At 41.3% G+C, this 18,884-nt stretch overlaps 2 protein-coding genes across 10 annotated transcripts in view; both read right to left on the bottom strand.

The window, feature by feature from the left end:
- Window positions 1-218: 218 nt before the first annotated feature.
- On the bottom strand, window positions 219-6,212 carry asb4 (ankyrin repeat and SOCS box containing 4). The gene is made up of 6 exons (XM_046416809.1): window positions 4,037-6,212; window positions 3,049-3,348; window positions 2,688-2,930; window positions 2,344-2,591; window positions 2,138-2,251; window positions 219-1,376 (listed from the first exon to the last, which is right to left on the bottom strand). The coding sequence occupies exons 1-6, from the start codon at window positions 4,347-4,349 to the stop codon at window positions 1,188-1,190; spliced, it is 1,407 nt and encodes a 468-aa protein (XP_046272765.1). The 5' UTR covers window positions 4,350-6,212; the 3' UTR covers window positions 219-1,187.
- ppp1r9a (protein phosphatase 1, regulatory subunit 9A) overlaps window positions 6,204-18,884 on the bottom strand; it is a 44,265-nt gene continuing 31,584 nt past the window's right edge. For 3 of the 9 annotated variants that reach the window (XM_046416736.1, XM_046416735.1, XM_046416737.1), the window contains exons 7-20: window positions 18,358-18,510; window positions 16,204-16,257; window positions 15,332-15,561; window positions 14,116-14,212; window positions 13,263-13,398; window positions 12,112-12,191; window positions 11,194-11,356; window positions 11,037-11,082; window positions 10,602-10,650; window positions 10,339-10,383; window positions 8,910-9,029; window positions 8,454-8,477; window positions 7,915-8,097; window positions 6,204-7,510 (exon numbers count right to left, since the gene is read on the bottom strand). In XM_046416736.1, coding sequence (XP_046272692.1) covers window positions 7,334-7,510; window positions 7,915-8,097; window positions 8,454-8,477; window positions 8,910-9,029; window positions 10,339-10,383; window positions 10,602-10,650; window positions 11,037-11,082; window positions 11,194-11,356; window positions 12,112-12,191; window positions 13,263-13,398; window positions 14,116-14,212; window positions 15,332-15,561; window positions 16,204-16,257; window positions 18,358-18,510 — 1,557 coding nt within the window. In that variant the 3' untranslated portion in view covers window positions 6,204-7,333. The other 6 variants (XM_046416738.1, XM_046416744.1, XM_046416741.1 and 3 more) reach the window with 6 other exon arrangements.

Genomic DNA, 18,884 nt, shown 5'->3' with positions numbered 1-18,884 from the left:
TTCATGTTCTCCCAATTCTCCTCTTCAGCAAATACACTGTTATCCTCAGGCTACAGCCTCAGTGTCAGTACATGGACATGTTCATTTAGACTTAATAACTGTGGATAACACAGACTGTGATGCTCACACCATAAATGTGAATAAGGGCAATGTAATATTTTGTTTTACTCCACTGCAATTATCTGACAGCTTGTGCATTCAAATGTGAACATATGCAGTTTTTCTTTTGAATTATTTTAATATTAAGAGAATAACATAGTATTTTTTAGGATTGTACTATTGGTTGAACAAAGGAAATGTTATGAAGGTGTCACTTTAGCCTGTGGATAATTGTGACAGTATTTTCAGAATGCTGACAAAGCTAACATTTAATTAGTTAATGAGGAAAATAATCAGCGGTACTGTTATTATTAGATCTTCCTCCTCCACTTGTTTTTCGGCATGTATTTCTGGCTAACAAATATTGGTTTAGGCATGACTGCATGTGCAATCCACTGGAAAAGTAAGCACTTGTTGTGGAGGGTTTTGTCAAGTGTTTGTTTTGCAGATAGTGGAGTATTATGAGAGCATGAGCTTGAGAGTGAACATTAACGCAGACTGCCAGGTGAATTTGGATCCTCTCAAGTATGAGGCAACACTGGAAAAAAAGACAAATGACACTTAGTGACACTCATGCCATTTTCAAAAAGACAAATAGGGCCCCTGTAGAATGTGGAAGATATAAATAATACCAGGATTACAGAAAGAGTGGTTTTATGGGATGGGAGGGTGGTTCCAAAAAGACCAAAACCAAAATATATTCTGTAAACCTGTCACCTGTCCCTCAAACCTCTGCATATTTATGGTTGAACAGTCAGTGGTTTTATACTTTGAATTTAGTTGGATGGTGTCCTTTGTTAAGTCCAGCCTCGAACCACCTTCATAATTCAGTTTCATAGTAATTGTGTGATTAGGGTTTCAATTCAGGGAGGTATTTCATATATTCCATGCAAAAACCTCTGAGAGTGCATGGAAAAAATAAAATAAAAGGCATACATGTTAGCGCTAACTCCAGTTAGCAGCACTTTCACTCTGCATGGTCTGCAGACAAGCAGCGTGTGTCTCCTTTAAAATCATCAGGTGGCAAGTGAGATATTAAGAATACTGTCCCGTACAGCCATTGAATTTTATAAACAAAAGTCCCTTCATCAGTATAATATTCCCTTGGGATCCAGTAATAGATATTTCTTCATGAGAGGTGGCAAGGGCAGCTGTGCTACACCTGTGTGACAGAACCCACCCAGACTGAATCTGATGGCACATCTGGTCAGGTGGAGCAGGCTGCGAGGAGTGTTGGTGCACACAGCAAACAAAGAATCGTAGAAGTCTTTATGTCGCTGTGGAAGCAAAGAAAAGCAGAATAAACATTGTAGTATAAACTGAGTTAAACTGAAGTGAAGATTGGGAAAGTCTTTTTTTCCCATTCATATGCACTGTATTTTCATGCATGATTCTAAGTTGTATCTTGTATCAAAAGTACTCATTGTGCCGTAAAATGGTCCATGTCAGTGTTTTACTATTATACATAATGTTGATTACTGTTGTATTCATGTGTGTATGTGTGTATGATTAAGGTTGAGCTGCTTTTAACTTCCTTATATATGCAAGCATTAAAGCAAGAAACATTTGTGTGAGCCTGAAAATGTAATCAGGAGGAAAAGTGTGCAATGTACTGAATATGTGAATTGTATGAATTTAAAACTGCTCTGTGACTAAAAACTGAAGTCCTGTATACTGTTGAGTAGTGCGTCATATTATATAAGATCACTGTCTAGTCTGTGCTTCAACAAAGATAGTAGTGACACTCTTGACTACTTACCTGATTCCACAGCACACTGAACACACACTTCATACTACCCACGAACACTAGATCTTATAGCAGCCATGAATGAAGCTGGTCACACACACGTCGGAGCCACAATGAAAAAAAAATGCTTTCATTTATCACCAATGTTTCAACATGACAGCCAACTTCAGGGTGTTGAGATAACATATCCTGAAGATGGCTGTCATGGGTGTGAGACTTCACACCTGTGCTTTCATTGGGGTCAGCACCTCTCCAACACTGGTGTGTGTGTTCCTCCACTCTCTCTACTACCTTGTAGCAGTCATCAGGAATTGCTGCTTTCCACTTCTTTGTGGGCTTTAATCGTTCATAAGAGTTGACCATGATTTCTACTACACTGGGGTAGTCGTGGCAGGACTGCAACACCTGGGCAAAACAACACAGTATGTGGCACTGTACTGCACAAGAATTCTGCAATTACCTTTGCCATCTATATATGATTTGCATAGATAGTGTACCTTGTGGAACTGTGGTGGGTAGATCCGTGCTGCGTTGTGGTTGAGCAGCACCTGAAAGCACAGCTCAGGTATGGCCATGGGCCTGACATCAGTCACTTTGAGGAGATACTGAATGGGGGCACAGCCATTGATGTCCATGGCTCGTGCATCTGCTCCAGCCTCCAGCAGCATCTGCATCAGGACGTGATCGCAGTTCCAGGCCGCCTTGTGAAGAGCTGTTTTATAGTCCTCGTCTTGGAGGTTCAGATCTAGTTACATATGTTACATAACTTACATAAAAAACCCTAAAGCCTCCTCACAAGAAGGGTAATTTAAGTAAATAAGTCACTTGTACAAAAACTCACCTGCCTGATGGTCCAGCAGGAGGCGACAGACAATGTGGTGGTCCTGGCTGTAGGTTTGCTCTTTAGGGTCAAAAGCCCAGAAGGCCGCACTCATCAGGGGTGTCTCCTGAAGGGAATTAACTGCATCCACAGATGCTCCGTGGGTCAAGTAGAGAGCCAATAGCTCTGGGACACCGAATCTGGCAGCTGTGTGTAAAGGTGTGTCTTCATTACTGTTGCGGCTGGGCACATTGACTTTTGCACCTTTGTGAGGAAAAGACTGGTAATTATGTTGTTTTGAATGTTTTGTTAAACTGCATGTATTTGGACTTTCATCTTTCTACTAATTAATCCATCTCACGATTCATTCTTCACTCCTGACCTTTGATGATGAGTTGCTTGGCACAGTCCACAGACTCGCTGGTGATGCAGTAGTGCAGTGGTGTGTGTCCGCTCAGTGACAGGCTGTTGACCTTTGCCCCATGAGCCAAAAGCAAGGCAACAAAGTCACTGTTGGAGACCTCGCAGGCCACGTGCAGGGGCGTCTTCCCATTTGGCATCTGGTTGACAGCTGCACCTTCCTGAAGGAGCACCAGCGCTGTTTCCAGTGCATTGTACATCACACATACATGGATGCCCATTGCCCAGGACTTCTCCAGTTTGTAGCCTGGGAGCCAATAACCTGTTGCAAATAAGACAGCCAAAAGAGTTTAAAGGTCCTCTAAACCTTAGTCAGGTGCCCATCACAAGAACATATTTTCCTGAAAAATTTAGAACACTTTTGATTATTTCATGATAGGTTTTTTGCTAGTGCTGCTTTCTCCATGCTTTCTCTTAGTGGTTTGAAATGGGCAAGGCCCAGATCTAAAACAAAATCATGTCATGTCAATGAATATTTTGTAAAAGTAAGAATATTTTTCTTTTTACAGACTTTATAAACAATGCTTTAAGAGTAGACATCAAATATGCTATTATCATTTTGGACTCACAGTAGATTTATATAATGGCTTTGTTCTTGTATTGTAGTATGGTTATTCACCAATAGCCTGAGTACTGTATGTACGTTACTGTCTCCAACTGGAGTTGACAGTGTTTCTGTCATGTCCCTCTTCAGAATCTGTTTGGATTCAGCACCACCTAGTGGATAAACTACTGAACTAATCCCCCAACTACGACATTCAGGAGGTGTTTACATTCTGTTTTTCCTCCTATTCCTATCACCCTATTCATAAATGCTTTGTGAAAACATATCAACCTCATGGAGTCAAGTAATAATTGTTAATTCATCTTTCTTGACCTAAATGCTTGACCAACATACAGTGTATCAGTATTGCTGCTGGTGAAATGTGGATCAGTCTCTTTCTTCTCACCTTGTTTGTATGAGGCCAGTACCATGCTGGGGTCTTCCACCTCGAGCACAGAGTCAATGTCTAGTTTCCCAGTGTGCAGAATCTGCATGACCTCCTGAGCATTGTTGGTCTGCAGGGCCTCCAGGAACTGTTGCTTCAGCTGTTTCACAGCCAGTTGTCTGGGGCTCAGCTCTTCCATGAACTCCCTAAAAGAAAGGCCTCGCTCCTGATGTGGCACTGCCAAAACAGCCAGCTCAGGCACCAACGTTCTCCACACAGCATGGAAAAGATTGGAAATAAATGCCCAAATGGTGATAATGAAAGTGTCAACCATACCCACACTGAAAGGCCTCCATAGGCCCAGCCATGAGATATGGGAGGTGTGCGAGGAAGGAAGACGGAAATGAAGTACAAGAAAAGGGGTGTAAGTGACAGGTGGCAGGAGTCAGATGGTAAAAATGGCCCTGGAGTGATTAGACTGAATATAAATAGAAAGGAGAGAGGGAGGGACTGCGGAGCTACAGCTGACTGTAGGCCAACCAGTACGCTCAGACGTCCACTAGGAGATGGGCATCATGTAGTTGACGGTCACATGGTAAAAATCGCAGGCCATGTGAACTTGGCATGAAGATGACACATTTCAGAGAGAAAGCAGTTTGTTCTCTTCTGTTCTGTTCTATCATTCTATCAACATATGACTGAATCAAATCTAGATTTATTGGATTTTTAAGAATATTTCAAGTTTACCATGAGAAACTCAATCAAGTGGAACAAAAAAAAAGAACAATCACAACTAGTCATTACATACATTTTGCACACTACCTGGCTGTATGTGACCCAGAAATTCAGACAAGTGGTGAAAGAAAACAAGAAAAGCAAGCCATGGACAGTGACTGCACATTTTATTCAGTGTGACAGGTAGCTGCCCTTTCAAACTTTTCAGAATGCGAAAAAGAGAGCAAGGTAATGAAAAAAGGAGGAGAATAAGCACAGCTTTTTAAAAGAGTGAAAGCATAGCTAGCAGTTTGTGGAGATTATCTTTTGCTCTTTACACCAAAGACAAACCCTTACAGACAAACTGTGATTTTCGCCCACCAGGAGCACCAGGGTCTCATCATGCCAGGCAAGCACATAGAAAAAATCCAGAATCACATTTTGGCATCAGGTTTGACCTTTTAGCCTCCTCAGAAAAACTGTGCACACACACTGACACAATAGAAAACAAGGCTTCTTTAGGACTTACAGCGTATTGCTCTCAGTGTTTTTACTGTACATAGAAAAGAGTGCAGTCAGCTGACTGACTTAAGGGGGGCGGGGGGTTCAAGTGTTACAAAATATTTCATAAGAACACATCATGAGCAGTTTGTTGGAGCAGCACTATGGTTGTTTTAGAGGAAAATCACAAGCACGATGGGAGAGTATTACTGCGTTTTCGTTAATCCTTCATTTGACAACCATTTGAATCTAAAATCACTTTTTTAATTATGTTTTGGCAACAGGAAGTAATCATATGATTCAGGATAAATTATTATTAGGTGTTAATAATACTCTTATTTTGTATAAGTTATCAGAAACAGCAGTCAGTTGCTTCATTAAATACAGAAATAAATAAACAATAACATTAACAGATTAGTGATACCTTACTGTGGCATTGCTTGGAGGTATGTGTATCTCCTACTATTCTTCTTGTTCTTGAGCTGTTAACAGTGCACCAGGCAGAGCCCTTAACATGAAAGGGGATCATGAACTAAGCTGCCTTCATTTCTATCACGGTGACACTGCCGTCTCTGGATTTCATGTAAACCTACAGAATGATTCTCGGGAATGATACAGAAGTAACACAGGGAACATGTCTCTCAGTGAGCTTCATGATCCTAAACAAGAACTGCATAAAATACATATGTCAAAATAATTTCAAAGATATATATATATGTATATGTATATATATATGTTTTAATCTAACAGGTAAATCAAAATATTTTAAGTATTACTGAACTGGTTTTTATAAGATAATCAAAACTATATTGCAAATATCAGGTGCAATTTCCAGTGTAGCATCAGTAGTATCAGGTACGATGATCTTTAAGACAATTTCTGGACTCGCTGTGTCCATCCTTCTATATGGCAAAATTCCTAAATATTATTCCAAAGTAATTTGCATGGTGAACTTTGAACCGCATTTTTTTTTTTTTTTTGTGAAAGAAAAAAAAAATATAACAATCAGAAATGTTTAGCCTACTGTATGTGTTTCGACACTCACACAGAAGAGGGTAGAGTTCAGAAAAATTCTACTACTCTAGAATTTCTAAAGGCAGCGGCGGGGTATTAGTTTGTTATTGAGAGAGAATATAAAAAGAGGTCAAAAGCAGGTTACAAGCAAAGTCAAAGCAACATTATGCATATAAGCAGGAAGTTTCGTTTTAACTATTTTTGTTTGTTTTTGTGGTACGGGTTTGGTAAGTTACAAATTTCATGATTACATTGTACCTGAAGTTTCCATTAGAACCAGTCCAGCGAATACAGTATTTCCTTGTCATCAGTCACATGAATATGTATACTGTAAGGAGCATTGGACAAGCCAGTATGGAGGTTAAATTTACAGTGTTTGCACTTCCAGTGTTCTTGCAAGTACTGAGAGTTTGCTTTTCCCCTTGAAACTTGGTTCCCACTTCAGTTCCAGTGTTGCCTTTTTCAGTAGTGAAAAGTAAGCAGCATGGTGACACCCAGTGGAGGGAGATGAACACTGCCTCCTATAATCCACCACACAGGCCTGACCTGTATGTGGTTCGTCAAAGCAACAGTGCGATTCCACTGCGTATCTGGACAGGATATACACAAGTCTATGAAAATGGCACGTCAGACATAGTTGTATCAGTATTCATAACTGTACATGTACGTGGTCGTACGTCTAAAGGGGCTGTGTTGAGTTACACAGACGGCTCTGAAGATGATATGGGATGAGGATGAGGTGTACTTTTCACAGACTTAATCTATATATGAATAAATAAACCCGATTTACAGCAATAAACAGCAAAATAAATAGAATTCTTAAATGGCTAAAAACACAGGATGGGTGTAAAATGAGGCAAACGAATGGGTCAACATCCTATCATTAAACTGCTGATTTTGGTTTAATTTGCTTGGTTGAAAATGTCAGTCAACAATCTCCGACAGCTGGATGTGTAGCTCCACCATTGAGAACTATTGAACTACTGAGCAGGCATCCCCCAGGGTTCATTTGTGGGGCCTACTGAGGTTCTGTTCCTTGAGATGCTACTTGGGGTGGTGCTACAGTAAAGCAGGATCCAACAATGCACTTCACTCGCTTTCTTTGCATGCTTCTTTATGCTGCTGCTCCAACTCTCTCTTCCGTAGCTTCTCGCGCTGTTTCTCCACTTTCTCCCGGTGCTTCTTGGCTTTCTCCGTCAGAATTTTAAGGTCTTTGATCTTCTTCTTGATCAGGGCACGGTCCTGGGAAGAAGTAACTCCAAGGGTCTGAAATAAATGATTGACAATTCAGAGTTTAAAAAAAATCTGTTTTATATTTATAAGCCAATATTTCTTTTAAATAAACATGTAACATAAACACACATTATTGAAAGGATTTCTTAACTTTGTTTTTTTCAAAGCTTGAATGTGCACACCTGCTCTGCTAGACAAAACCAATGAGAACTCACAGTGTGTGCATACTTTAGTGTTTTGTCACATTGTTTTTTTTCTCTCTCTCTCTCCTTTTTTTATTTTAACCAAAACCACGGCTTCTTCATTTGTTCAGGAGAATGCAGTAATACTGTTTTGCTGTGGAGCTCGAGAAACTTCACCTGACTTTCCATCTCACATCAGCGTGGGTGGGTGATGACTGGCTTTTCATTTTTGGGTGAAATGTTCCTTTAACTTACCTTGAGCTCAGGGCTCTCCAGCTGTAGCAGCTGTTCTCCATCTATGTTTTGGGCAGTGAATTCTGGTACATATTGTTCTAAGTTGAGGCCCATGAGCCAGCGGGCAACTTGCTGGGAGGTCCACTCTGTGATGCAGCGGTTCTGCCACTGATACTGCTTCGAAAGCTGTCCCTCATCTAGGATCTGGAAACATACAACAGGTAGTGAGACATATGGGGACAGAGTGAAAGAAGCAGTTAGGACGCAGAACTTTTTATCTCTGACATGCAGTATTTATTTGTACACCAAAAGTTTATCTTCTGCAGAACACTGAATGATAATGGTTGATGAAGGCTTAATGAGTTCAGATTAAAGCAAAAATGCATTCCAGACATTTCCCAAGTGACAACTATTTTCTGTAGCAACACATATTACTCTGAAAAAAACACCATGAATGATGTGTACGAACGAGACACTGACAAATGGCTTATACTGAATGGGCACAAAGACATGCATGCAGTAAAACACAAGCCTCCAGAGGCTTGCAGCCTCAGTCTCACCTCATCATCTATCATATCCAGACTCTGAACGTGGCAGCATTGAAAACAAAACAAGATGACTGTCTTGTTAAGGGGGGGCAACTTGGCTTCAAGCCTAGACCAGCATTTGAATACAATGAGCCTACTGATTTTTAGCTGATTTTTAGCTGTTTGTTTTGTGCTAGAGGAAAGTGAGAGAAGCTACCAACATATACATAAAGATAATCAATTGGGGCGCTGATGCAAATTTAAAAAAAGGATAATAAGGTGCACTGTGGGACCAAAGTTTATTTTTTGGTATTTGTCTGTTATTCTTTTGTTTATTTTTATTCAAGTTTGGTGTCAGTTACTTTGTTGAAGGTCATTCAAAAACGCTTGTATTTTAATACAGGAGTGAATTTTTAATGCGGTGAGATCGTTCTCAAATATTTGTTTCAATTCTTCATCATTTCATCTTGCTAACCATCATCCTCTTACCTCATCTGAGGAGAGCGCCAGGGTCTGTGAGTGACCCGACATCTTGGCTTCACTCAGCAGCCCGCTGATCTCCACCGAGCTGCTGCTGCTGGCACTCAGATCATCGTTCAGGATGGGTCCCTGAGAAATCGACAACACTCTTGTAAGACTGGTGTTGAGAGCCGACTGGCTCTGAGGAGGAGTTTAGTTGATTGGATGGAGTGCTTCACTACTTCTATTTATTAAAAAGAGGACTTAATGAGAAGTGAGTGAATCAAGGTCCTCTGAGCAGGAACCAGAATGACTGATGAGCTTCTTCTTAATATCTGACAGTCAGTAAAAAGTACATTAGACTAACATATTTAAGATGTTTGATGGGCTGGGAGAAGGCACGGTGGTGCACATCACTCATTTTTAGATATTCAACTATAGTACAAACTGTGAATGTGATCAGCGGCTAAACAACATAGCTGGATGTTAGCCAACTTGAAAAATCTCTCTCCCTCACTGATGGAATTACATTAAGGTACAGGATCTGTACTCAAACATTCAGAGACAAGCTGGTGCTGAGAAATATCAGATGAAGGTCAAAATATCACCTTTTCACTAATATACAGAGCTGTAGTTTTTACAGAGCATGTGTTATACCTCCTTTCTTGGTATCTCAGTATTGGCATTGGTCCTTTGTGTAAAAGAGATTCACTGAGTGTCCAAGATTACATTTTTATAAGATTTTGAGCTACAAGAGTAGAGCTTTGTCTTACATTTAGCTGAATACTGTAGCTGGAAGCTGGATTCTTTGAATCCCGGTGCTGTCTGAGGTAAAACAGAGACTAGCCTTACAGGTGCACACTTTCAGCTTCCTGGGTCGATTCCTTACTTAAAAGCTGCACATAACTATTCATGCACAGACATTGTGCAGTGATTTATCTTCTGAACTTGTGCTGAGAGGATGCCCTCGGAGAGAGTGCAGAATCAAAAAATAATCTTATTTCCAGCCCTGCGGTAACCACATCTGATACTACGCAGGATTAGAAAGTTTTCATGCAAATTCCTACACTGCAACAAATGCCCATGTTAATAGCTTTAACCTTATTGAATGGGACGGGTATGACATGCAACTGACAATCACAGTGTATTATGAAACAAACTGATTTGCAGGCTTGGGAACAGATTTTTCCACAAAATCAAAATTTAACACTTAAGGACAGATCACATGGTTGCTCAAATGCACATTTTTTTCAGAGTCGCTGAAGACATAGTTAAGATTATGAGAAATATTTTGGATTATGAAGGTCTACTAATTGATTTTCTCGCAATTAAAAATGCAATTATGCATTTCCATGATTGCAGTAATTCCCCAACTGTGTTACCTCTTAGAGTAGCAACTCATTTTTTTCATTTCAGTGGATTGAGGTATAATCGAAGAAAACACAAAAGAATACAATACCAAGTAATATGAGTATGAGAAGAAGTGAGGCCATGTAAGGGAAGTCTGTGCGACAGAAATAACACAATACATCATGCCATGAGAAAAGGTAAAAACTAACAGTATGCAAGTATCACTATATACTGCAGCTCTGGCCTGCTCTGACTGGACTTACATATAACATTATAGAGAGCAAAACATGGTGTCCTTCATTGTCCTAACTGTAAAGTATATGTAAACTGAATCATTATTCGCCTGATGCACAGTTGCCAAACCTGATGTACCTTGGCTCCAAGTTTCTCTGCAGTGTCCTCTGCTGACGGCTCTATGGAGCTGAGAGAGAGAGAAACGGGAGGGAGGTGGAAATTAAATCAAAATTAGGTCATTGGTGACAATTACTGCACCACACCTTCATAAACAGTTCATGGACATGGACTCATTCAGATGCAACGATAACACTTTACATGAGGAAACATGTATTAACCATCTTATAAAGTGGCCAATCCTGATACTTTCTACAACAACTGTGGAGAGAATAAACTGAATATGTTTATAAATGCTATATAGGGGAGCAAATAATCACAAAAAACTAATTAATTTAATAAATTAATTCATTCATTTTTCCAACTACATTTAACCATCAGCAATGCATTGTTGACATGGTACAGCTGGTATGTGCACAACTCAAAACACAAATATGTCATTGGACCTGGACTTACCCAGGGTCCAGAGCTTGTCTGCGTTCCTCCAGACTGTGAGAGGAACCTGTGACGACAAACACCCCACACTGACATTACGACTATTCACTTTATGAGCTTGTTTGGCAAAACCAGAGATGTTTGGTATGGGATACAGTGAGGGTGCAGGTGGACTAACCGTCCTGGAGGGCTCCTGCGGTGGACGGCGGGTGCAGTGTTCGCCTGGGGGAACTTTCTGCACTGATTGGGGCCCTGAGGACCGCAGTTCCTCCATCACAAGAGGCCACACTACGAATCGAACCACAGCGACTGTGAGCTGGACTGCCGTGTCCCTCTGAGGCCTGAAGACAGACATAGAAGGACAAAAAGAGAGGGAAAGATGAGGCAAATGGAGAAGGGAATGACAGGAGAGAGAGAAAATGATAGAAAGCCTCAGAAGTAGTCAAAGAAAAAAACAGCAAGAATAAAGTGCAATCAAAGGAAAACTCTCTGAAAAGCCAGTGCTGCAAGACTAATCTGAAAGAAGTCACTCGACATACTTTCACCGTTTCTAATGCCTCGCCCCTTTTCCCCTGGAAGCCTTGTTTCTGCCAATTCTGATCCACTTTCTTGAGTTGTTTATCCTATCTGAACTCATTCCTGCTCTAGCCGAGTTAAGTGACAGCATTAGGCAGACGAGAGCCTTTCATCCAGAAACATACTGGCTGTTATTATCTCACTGGGAGAGACAATAAGTTGTGACAGACTCAATTAGTGCCGCAGAGCAACACACAGCAATTAAATCATTAAAGGAATAAAGTGGAATGGACAGGGGTTAAAGACACACAAACAGGCTGATGCTCACACACAAACACTCACACACACACTAATCAAACACCCTGCGGTGAAATTAAAGACATAGTAAATGTGAGAAAAGTTTAAAGAGAATGATGATGGTGCTTGTTTTATCAAAAATCACATCTGTCCACGTCACATCTGGTTGACATTTTAACAGATGTTGCTAAATAAGAAGTCTGTGGGTGACTGAAAAAAAGAAAGACGAGCAGGTGTGTGTATGTGTGTGTGTGTGTGTGCGTGCATCTGTTCTAACACAAACCTCTCCCTCAGTGGAGCTGATGCTGCCTCGGGCGACTCCTCTGTAGCTCTTCTTTTTGCTGGGAGAGCCCTCCCTCAAGTCTAGACACGCACGCACACACGCATGCATGCACGCACGCACACAAAGAAAAGAAAGTTAAAACAACTGTAACAAGGCAAAAACTATGCTGCATAATCCTCCGTCAAGGCCATTTGTCCATTAATTACGTGCATGTTTTCTTTCACTCTTATTAAAAGGAACTTAAGTCATTCTAACCCAATTGGTGACACCCACATTAAATAAGAACATTAAAAATACATCAACTCTGTTAAAACATCAAGTCTTCCCCCAGAAGTAACACTATTAATTAGGCAGGCAATTACCATTTTTCTTCTCATTCCCTGAGTGTACAGGAAGACAGAAATTGAAGTTGTTTAAATCCAAAAGATAATTTCAGCAGATTTTGTCTCCCCCTCCCACATTCTCTCACTCCCCTTTATAATATTGCGTAACGGGCTGCGTTGTTCGGTTGACTGCAGATTCAATCACTCTGTTATCTCATCTGCACCACACAGTGTCAGGTATGGCACTTCTCTCTGTGCACACTCTGTTCTGACAGATGCAGCCACTGAAATAAAGCCAGCAGAGCTTAAAAAGACTCAAGGAGAACAAAGCCAGACAGATGTGCTCAAAAGGGATTACGTGTTTGTTGTTTTGTTTTTGCGGCCGTTACAGGGAAAGTGCATGGAGGGGTTAAGGGGAGGAGGATGTGTGGCTAAGAAATCCAGGCGTTTTCATTTGAAGAACAAAAAAATATTTATGGACTTAGTTGATACTTTATTTAAACAATATATGCAGTAGGGAAAGTTTATTTTAGACCATATGTTAGACATAAAGATGAGGCTCTTAACTAAGCTTCAATGCATTCATTAAGCATTAAATAACTAGTCAACTTTTGCAGAAATGTGCTTATTCGCCTTCTTGCTGATAGCTGGAAAAAGTAAAACCACGACTATCGTTTCTGTCCTTTCAATATGAAGCGAGAGCCAGTCATTCTGCTGGATCCAACTTCACATTTACCGTACAGGTATGAGAGATATCAAAGCTTCAGCTTTTTCTGAAAGTGCACAAGTGTTCCATTGAATGACAGACCGTCCTGCTCACAAACACACCTCTGGCTTGTGCTGCAGCCCTCTTAGGGCTGTGCTGCTGAGTGCTCAGTCTCTCAGCACTGTTGCTGTTGTTGTTGTTGACCTGGATGCCGTTCTGCTTCATCAGCTGCATTAGCTCGGACTCTAATGCTGCAATCTGTAGAGGGACAGGAACCAATCAATGTTAATCAGCCGTAGGCATCCACCTGTCAAAAAGCACTAAAATAAGTGGCCTACATGACGAAGAGCACATAACTCATCTTTTGATTCTATTTAGAAACAGCTGAAAAGGCGCACATTTGATTCTGTGTGTCAGTTTTGTTAGTGCATAACCATTCTGCTTTGCTATTGGCTTACACTCCAGACTATACTGTTTTCCCACCACTCTTGTTTGGTCCGCACTTCACCATTGGCCCTTAACAATGCAGTGCAGCAGGAGAATGAATGCTCAGTGTGCAGAATAATAGTAGAGGACACTGGGGTTCACTGCCCATTCAACTGTGGGGCACAGCCTGAGACTTGAGCAAAAAACAACACAACTGTCATGCTTCAAAACTGGAAAAGCAGAAAATCAATAGAGAACCGACCACAGGACCCTCAAAGTAAAAGTGCTTTCATTGTCCAGTGAGGACCAAACCTTTCTCTGTGATATTTCAGATGCACATACACACACAGACATATAAAATCCAACTATCTCGATTATTAAGCACAGAGAAGAACAGCAGTGTTCGTTAGTTTATTTTTCACTTCAGGGCTTTCTGCTGTCTTTGGAGGTCAATGTGCTGAAATTTGCAGATGCAGGCAGAACAACTGGAACACAGACAAAGATGGAGACGAGAAACAGACAGAGTAGACTTAAAAACATCCGGTTTACCCTGACTTGCAGTCCCTGGATCTCAGCCAGGTGAGCTTTCTCAGCCTCCTCCAGCCGCCTCCTCTCTGCATCCTCCTTCTGGATAAACTCCACCTCTCTGGAGAGACGAGAGGGAGGGGAGATTGTAATGGGTCGCGTAGGTGCGTGTTAACACAGGAAAGCAAGATACACTTGCAATATGTGCACGTGTGTGTGTGTGTGTGTGTGTGTTTTGCCTCTCGCTCAGCTTTGGGGATAGAGGAGCTAAGGCTGTTCCACAATTTAACTGTCACTCTGACCCTGCTGCCTGTAGTGAATACACACACACACACACACATATACCACTACATCTAAAATTCAGCTGTTTTCTCATTCGTGCTTTGCCCTTGGTCTGTGGGCTTGCTGTCTCTCCTCTGCAGCTCAGTCCTCTGCTACAGATCAGCACGGAGAGTTCGTTTCATCAGTTTGCTCCCATTTGGCCTGCAGGGCCAGAGCCAATTAGAGGCAGTCAGACTGGAGCTGAGCAGGAGAGGTTGTGATGGGACTGACCAAAGAGATCATCATGCCGAAAAGCAGGAGGGCTGTGCTGCATTCAAATGGAAACTCAGCTCTGACTGCTGAAATGGGATAAGACTGTGGCAATAAAAAGAGATGGAAATGCAGTGGATACTGTTTCTTCTGCTCACTGAAGCAAGTGAGGCTGTAAAAAGAATAATAAAGGAATCTAAAATTATTAATTAAAGTGTATGTTTAATGGCAGGATTGATGGAACAACCTCACTAAAGAAATGGCTCAAGACTACTCACTATACTAGACATGTAAATGATATTTCATTTCGAACTGTCAAGCGCCTCTCGCAGCAAGTCAAGGGGACAGAGTTGGTGAAAAAAGGCAAGTTTTCTGGATGCATCACACTATGACAGCCAAAGCAACACACGGGTCTGATCTGAAGTGGAACTAAACAAAAAAAAAAAAACAAGACACATAAAAGAAGCATCAGCAGAGTTGAGATCAAAACAGGTTAAAGAGGATATGAAAGAGGCTGTTCATGTCAGACACACCAGGTTGTACGATCCCCCTCTGACACACATGACATACTGTACATGTCCTGCCTGTGGTGGCTAACATTGAACTTAACAGGCTAACGGCAACACATAAGACTCTCATGGTGGCATCTCATCTCATCTCAGAATAATCTGAAACACGCTACAGTTGCATACATCACAGGTTCGCTCACTTCTGCTGGAAGTCTTTGATGAGTTTCTTGGCTTTGTTGTACTTCTTCTCCAGAGCCTGGTACTGCGCCTGGGCCTCCTTCAGATGTTCGTTGACCGTGTGGCAGAGGGTCTGCGCTTCGATCCAGTAGCTCTCCAGCTTCAACATCCTCTCCTTGTTCTCTTCAATGCTGGCCTTCAGTTGGCTCTTTTCCTTTTCCCAGCGCTGCTTCTCCCTCTCCACCGACGCCAACTAGAAAGGGCAAAGACCAGCTTTAAGGTTACACTGTATAGTTTGTTCCTCACACCAAAGCTTTACCAGGAGTATTTCTGTGACTTCATGGAAATATACCATAAGACATTCATCTCTTTGAGAACAAAATAAACCCAGTTTTTCAAAACTGAAGCATGGTGAAAATATTCTTACTCCCGATTTAATCATATCAGAGCACATTAACCTGTAATTTTATCAAAGTAGGCCATTAACATTTGACAGAGGATATAAATTATATGCTTCAGGTCTCTATATAGGTAAACATACAATCAAATGCACATACAGAAAAAGAATTTCAACCTGGTGTTCTCACTTTCTTACTTCACTAACAAACAGGAAAACTACTACAGACTATTTACAGAAAAAAAAAATTAGGTACAAGTGAAACGCCTACTGAAGCCTCATGCAAGACGCTTAACTGATCTGAAACAGGACATTTGTTGGTAATTTTTTGGAAACAGATTCCTTAACAGCAACAGTCTTATCAGTCGGTCAGACTTGCCAACCACACGTGAACCCCTGCTCCCCTGTTGTCCTGACACTAGGCCCACATCCACTTACAAACAGTTTGAACTCTGACAAACTTCTGCCATTTGTTCTCACAAGCAGTTCATTCCTTACCTTGTTTTTGAGCTTCTGGATCTCGGCCTCGGTCACTGTGTGTTTGATCTGGAGCTGTTGCGAGCAGAGGCGCAGAACAGAGAAGACAGGAGAGAAAAGAGAGGGCGGTCAGATAATCAAATGCATGGCTGCGCAAGCTCTCTGTGCTGACGGTACAGTGTGACGGACGGAGGCAGTCGACCCTGTCGTCCCCTGACAGACTCCCAGCTCCAGCGCTGACACACACTCTCAAAGGAGAGGCACGGAAAGACGAGAGATAAATAGATAGTTTTAAAAAGTCATTTAACGGAGTGTTGAATCTAAAAATTCACACATTTTACCAATAAGAATAAACTGTTTATGAAAGTTTTTTGTTTTACTTTTTGCCCAAAACTATTCAAAACTAAGAGAAGATGACTTGTAGATTTCCCTGAAGTGTAACATGCTAGATGGATGAAGATGGAGAGAAAGAGAAAAAAGAGAGAAGCAAAGGGGCTCTGGATGCAAGTCGAGATGAGCAGTCATTTCGAGGCAGACACAGAGAGGAAGATAATGACAGAGCAGACATAAAAAATGGAGATGGGGAGAAAGAACTGGATATGGAACAAGAGATGTGGAAATGGGAGCAAATGAGAGCACTAGTAAGTGAGGCAGGAACAGAGAAAAAGGGAAGGAGTGAAGCTGGGAGCTATGGGAGAGTATGGAGTGTAACAGTAACCGTTCTTTTACCTTTTAAAGCCTAATTTTCTTTTTTCATATCAAAGGACAGATTCATAAATTTAAAAATCTGTCCTAAACCAAAAGCCCATATGAACATGATGTACAACAGTTTTTACTTGTCATTATTCTTCCTGTTCCCCTCCTAATTCATCTCCAACATAAGGAGTGAGGGGACCAAATCCACAGTTCTCATCTGTGCAAAACTACCTTAACGAGGTCTCAACCGTCTGAGTTTGACAAACAAAGTAGGTAACTTCTAAAGGTACAGTCTCCTGAGCACTCGGGAGCAATACAGCAAAGAAACAGAAAACAAAAGTCTCATATTCAGTTCAAGGAAACTCTGGAAACTTTCTGCACAGGATGAGGACTGTGGATTTTGTTCCTCGTATACTGACAGCAAGGGCATCTCTTAATGTCCAGTATAAACAGCAGGAGTGATTACAGGAAGCAAACACTGTTGTTCAATGTATATAAGGATATGTGAGAACTGTGTTAAGACACACATTAAAACACGCAAAACAGTTTTTAAACACATGTATGTGTGTGTGTGTGTGTGTGGGGTAAATCAGTCAGTTCTGCGTCCACGTTGACGTGTCAAAAAGTAAATGTGTTTGGTGTTGAACTACAAGAACATTTTCATTGGCTGTCTTCTTTCCTTGGATGTGTAAAGAGAGATACAGAAGAAGAGGGGGGGATGGAGAGCACTTTAAACAAAAAAAAAGGTAAAAGCGACACTGTGGGAGAGAGAGGTCAAGACCCAGAGGAAATGGAACAAACGTACACAGTCCGTGAGCAGGGATTACATTATAGTTTTACTCAGTATCCCCAGCGGTGCCTGCAGTGCAGCTGAAGACATTTGTTAAACGTGTCATAGAGCTATTGTGGCAGTCTATAGAAAGGCCCAAGTGTTATGGTGCCAAAAACTGTGCTGGAGTGTTCAATCAATACCACCAGCTTCTCGGCAGGCTGGAGAGAATAAATGAGTTAACAGCCGGTGATTTCATCTCACATTTTCGAGCTGTGGTTTTCATTGTTGGCTATGGTAGCAAAAGTTCACCAGAAAGGAGTTTCTATTCTCAGAGGCCGCTTGTATGAAGAGCTGCCAAGATCAGGATCCAGATCACTTCAAATGCAGTTTTAAAGCTCTTTCTATTCATCTGTGGGTTTTAAGCAAACATGGGTAATTAGACATGAAATGAGAAAAGGTCTTACATCGCGTTTACTTTCACACCTCTAATCATCCAGATTAGGAATTAAGGAGGGTAAGCGGATCTTAGATCTTGACAAAAGAATAGAGCTCAGCCATGTAATGCAGTGGTGCTAGACTCCATTGTGCTGGCATCTTTTGTTGTTTTAATTAGATTGTCTTTTTTTGTGGCTCCAGTTGCTCATTTATACTTTTAAATGTATTTGTGAAAAGCAGTGACAAAATGTGGTCTATATTGTAGAGTTTACCTCTCTGAACTTCTGGTAGAGTTTAGTGGCATCTAACTCTGAGGGAGACAGGATGTCCTCAGTCTCTGGCAAGTCAAACACTTCGATGCTCTTCTCCCCGCCTGCCACCGTCGTCCCCGCCTCCTCCTCATCTGTGGCGTACTCTCCTGTCTGCTGTGAGAGGAAAAGCAAAGTCTGTCACACAGTCAACTTTCCTGCAGACGAAGAGCACGGCATACACATCTACTTGTATGGAAATGGAAATATAAAATACTGAAGTGAAACATCAGTTCATTCTTCCCAAGTGCAGCATCAGTTTGTCATTTTGTTCATTTTCTATTTTGCATAAGCAATACTATTTTAATGCCACAAGTTTCATAAGGTTTACGTTAACCCACAAAAATAAAATGTTCAGACAGCCTGGTCAGCCATGAGCGTCATTTCTATTAAATAAAAAGCCAGAAGTTATACCAGTCAAATCTGAATGTCACTTTTTATTTTTAAACATTATTCACCATCTCGCCTCAAGCTTTGGAGGTTACAGAAAG

Source organism: Scatophagus argus, chromosome 17 (assembly GCF_020382885.2).
Source record: "Scatophagus argus isolate fScaArg1 chromosome 17, fScaArg1.pri, whole genome shotgun sequence".
NCBI classification, from domain to species: Eukaryota; Metazoa; Chordata; class Actinopteri; family Scatophagidae; genus Scatophagus; species Scatophagus argus.
The sequence above is the reverse complement of the archived record's forward strand: the minus strand, read 5'-3'. Positions and strand labels throughout refer to the sequence as shown.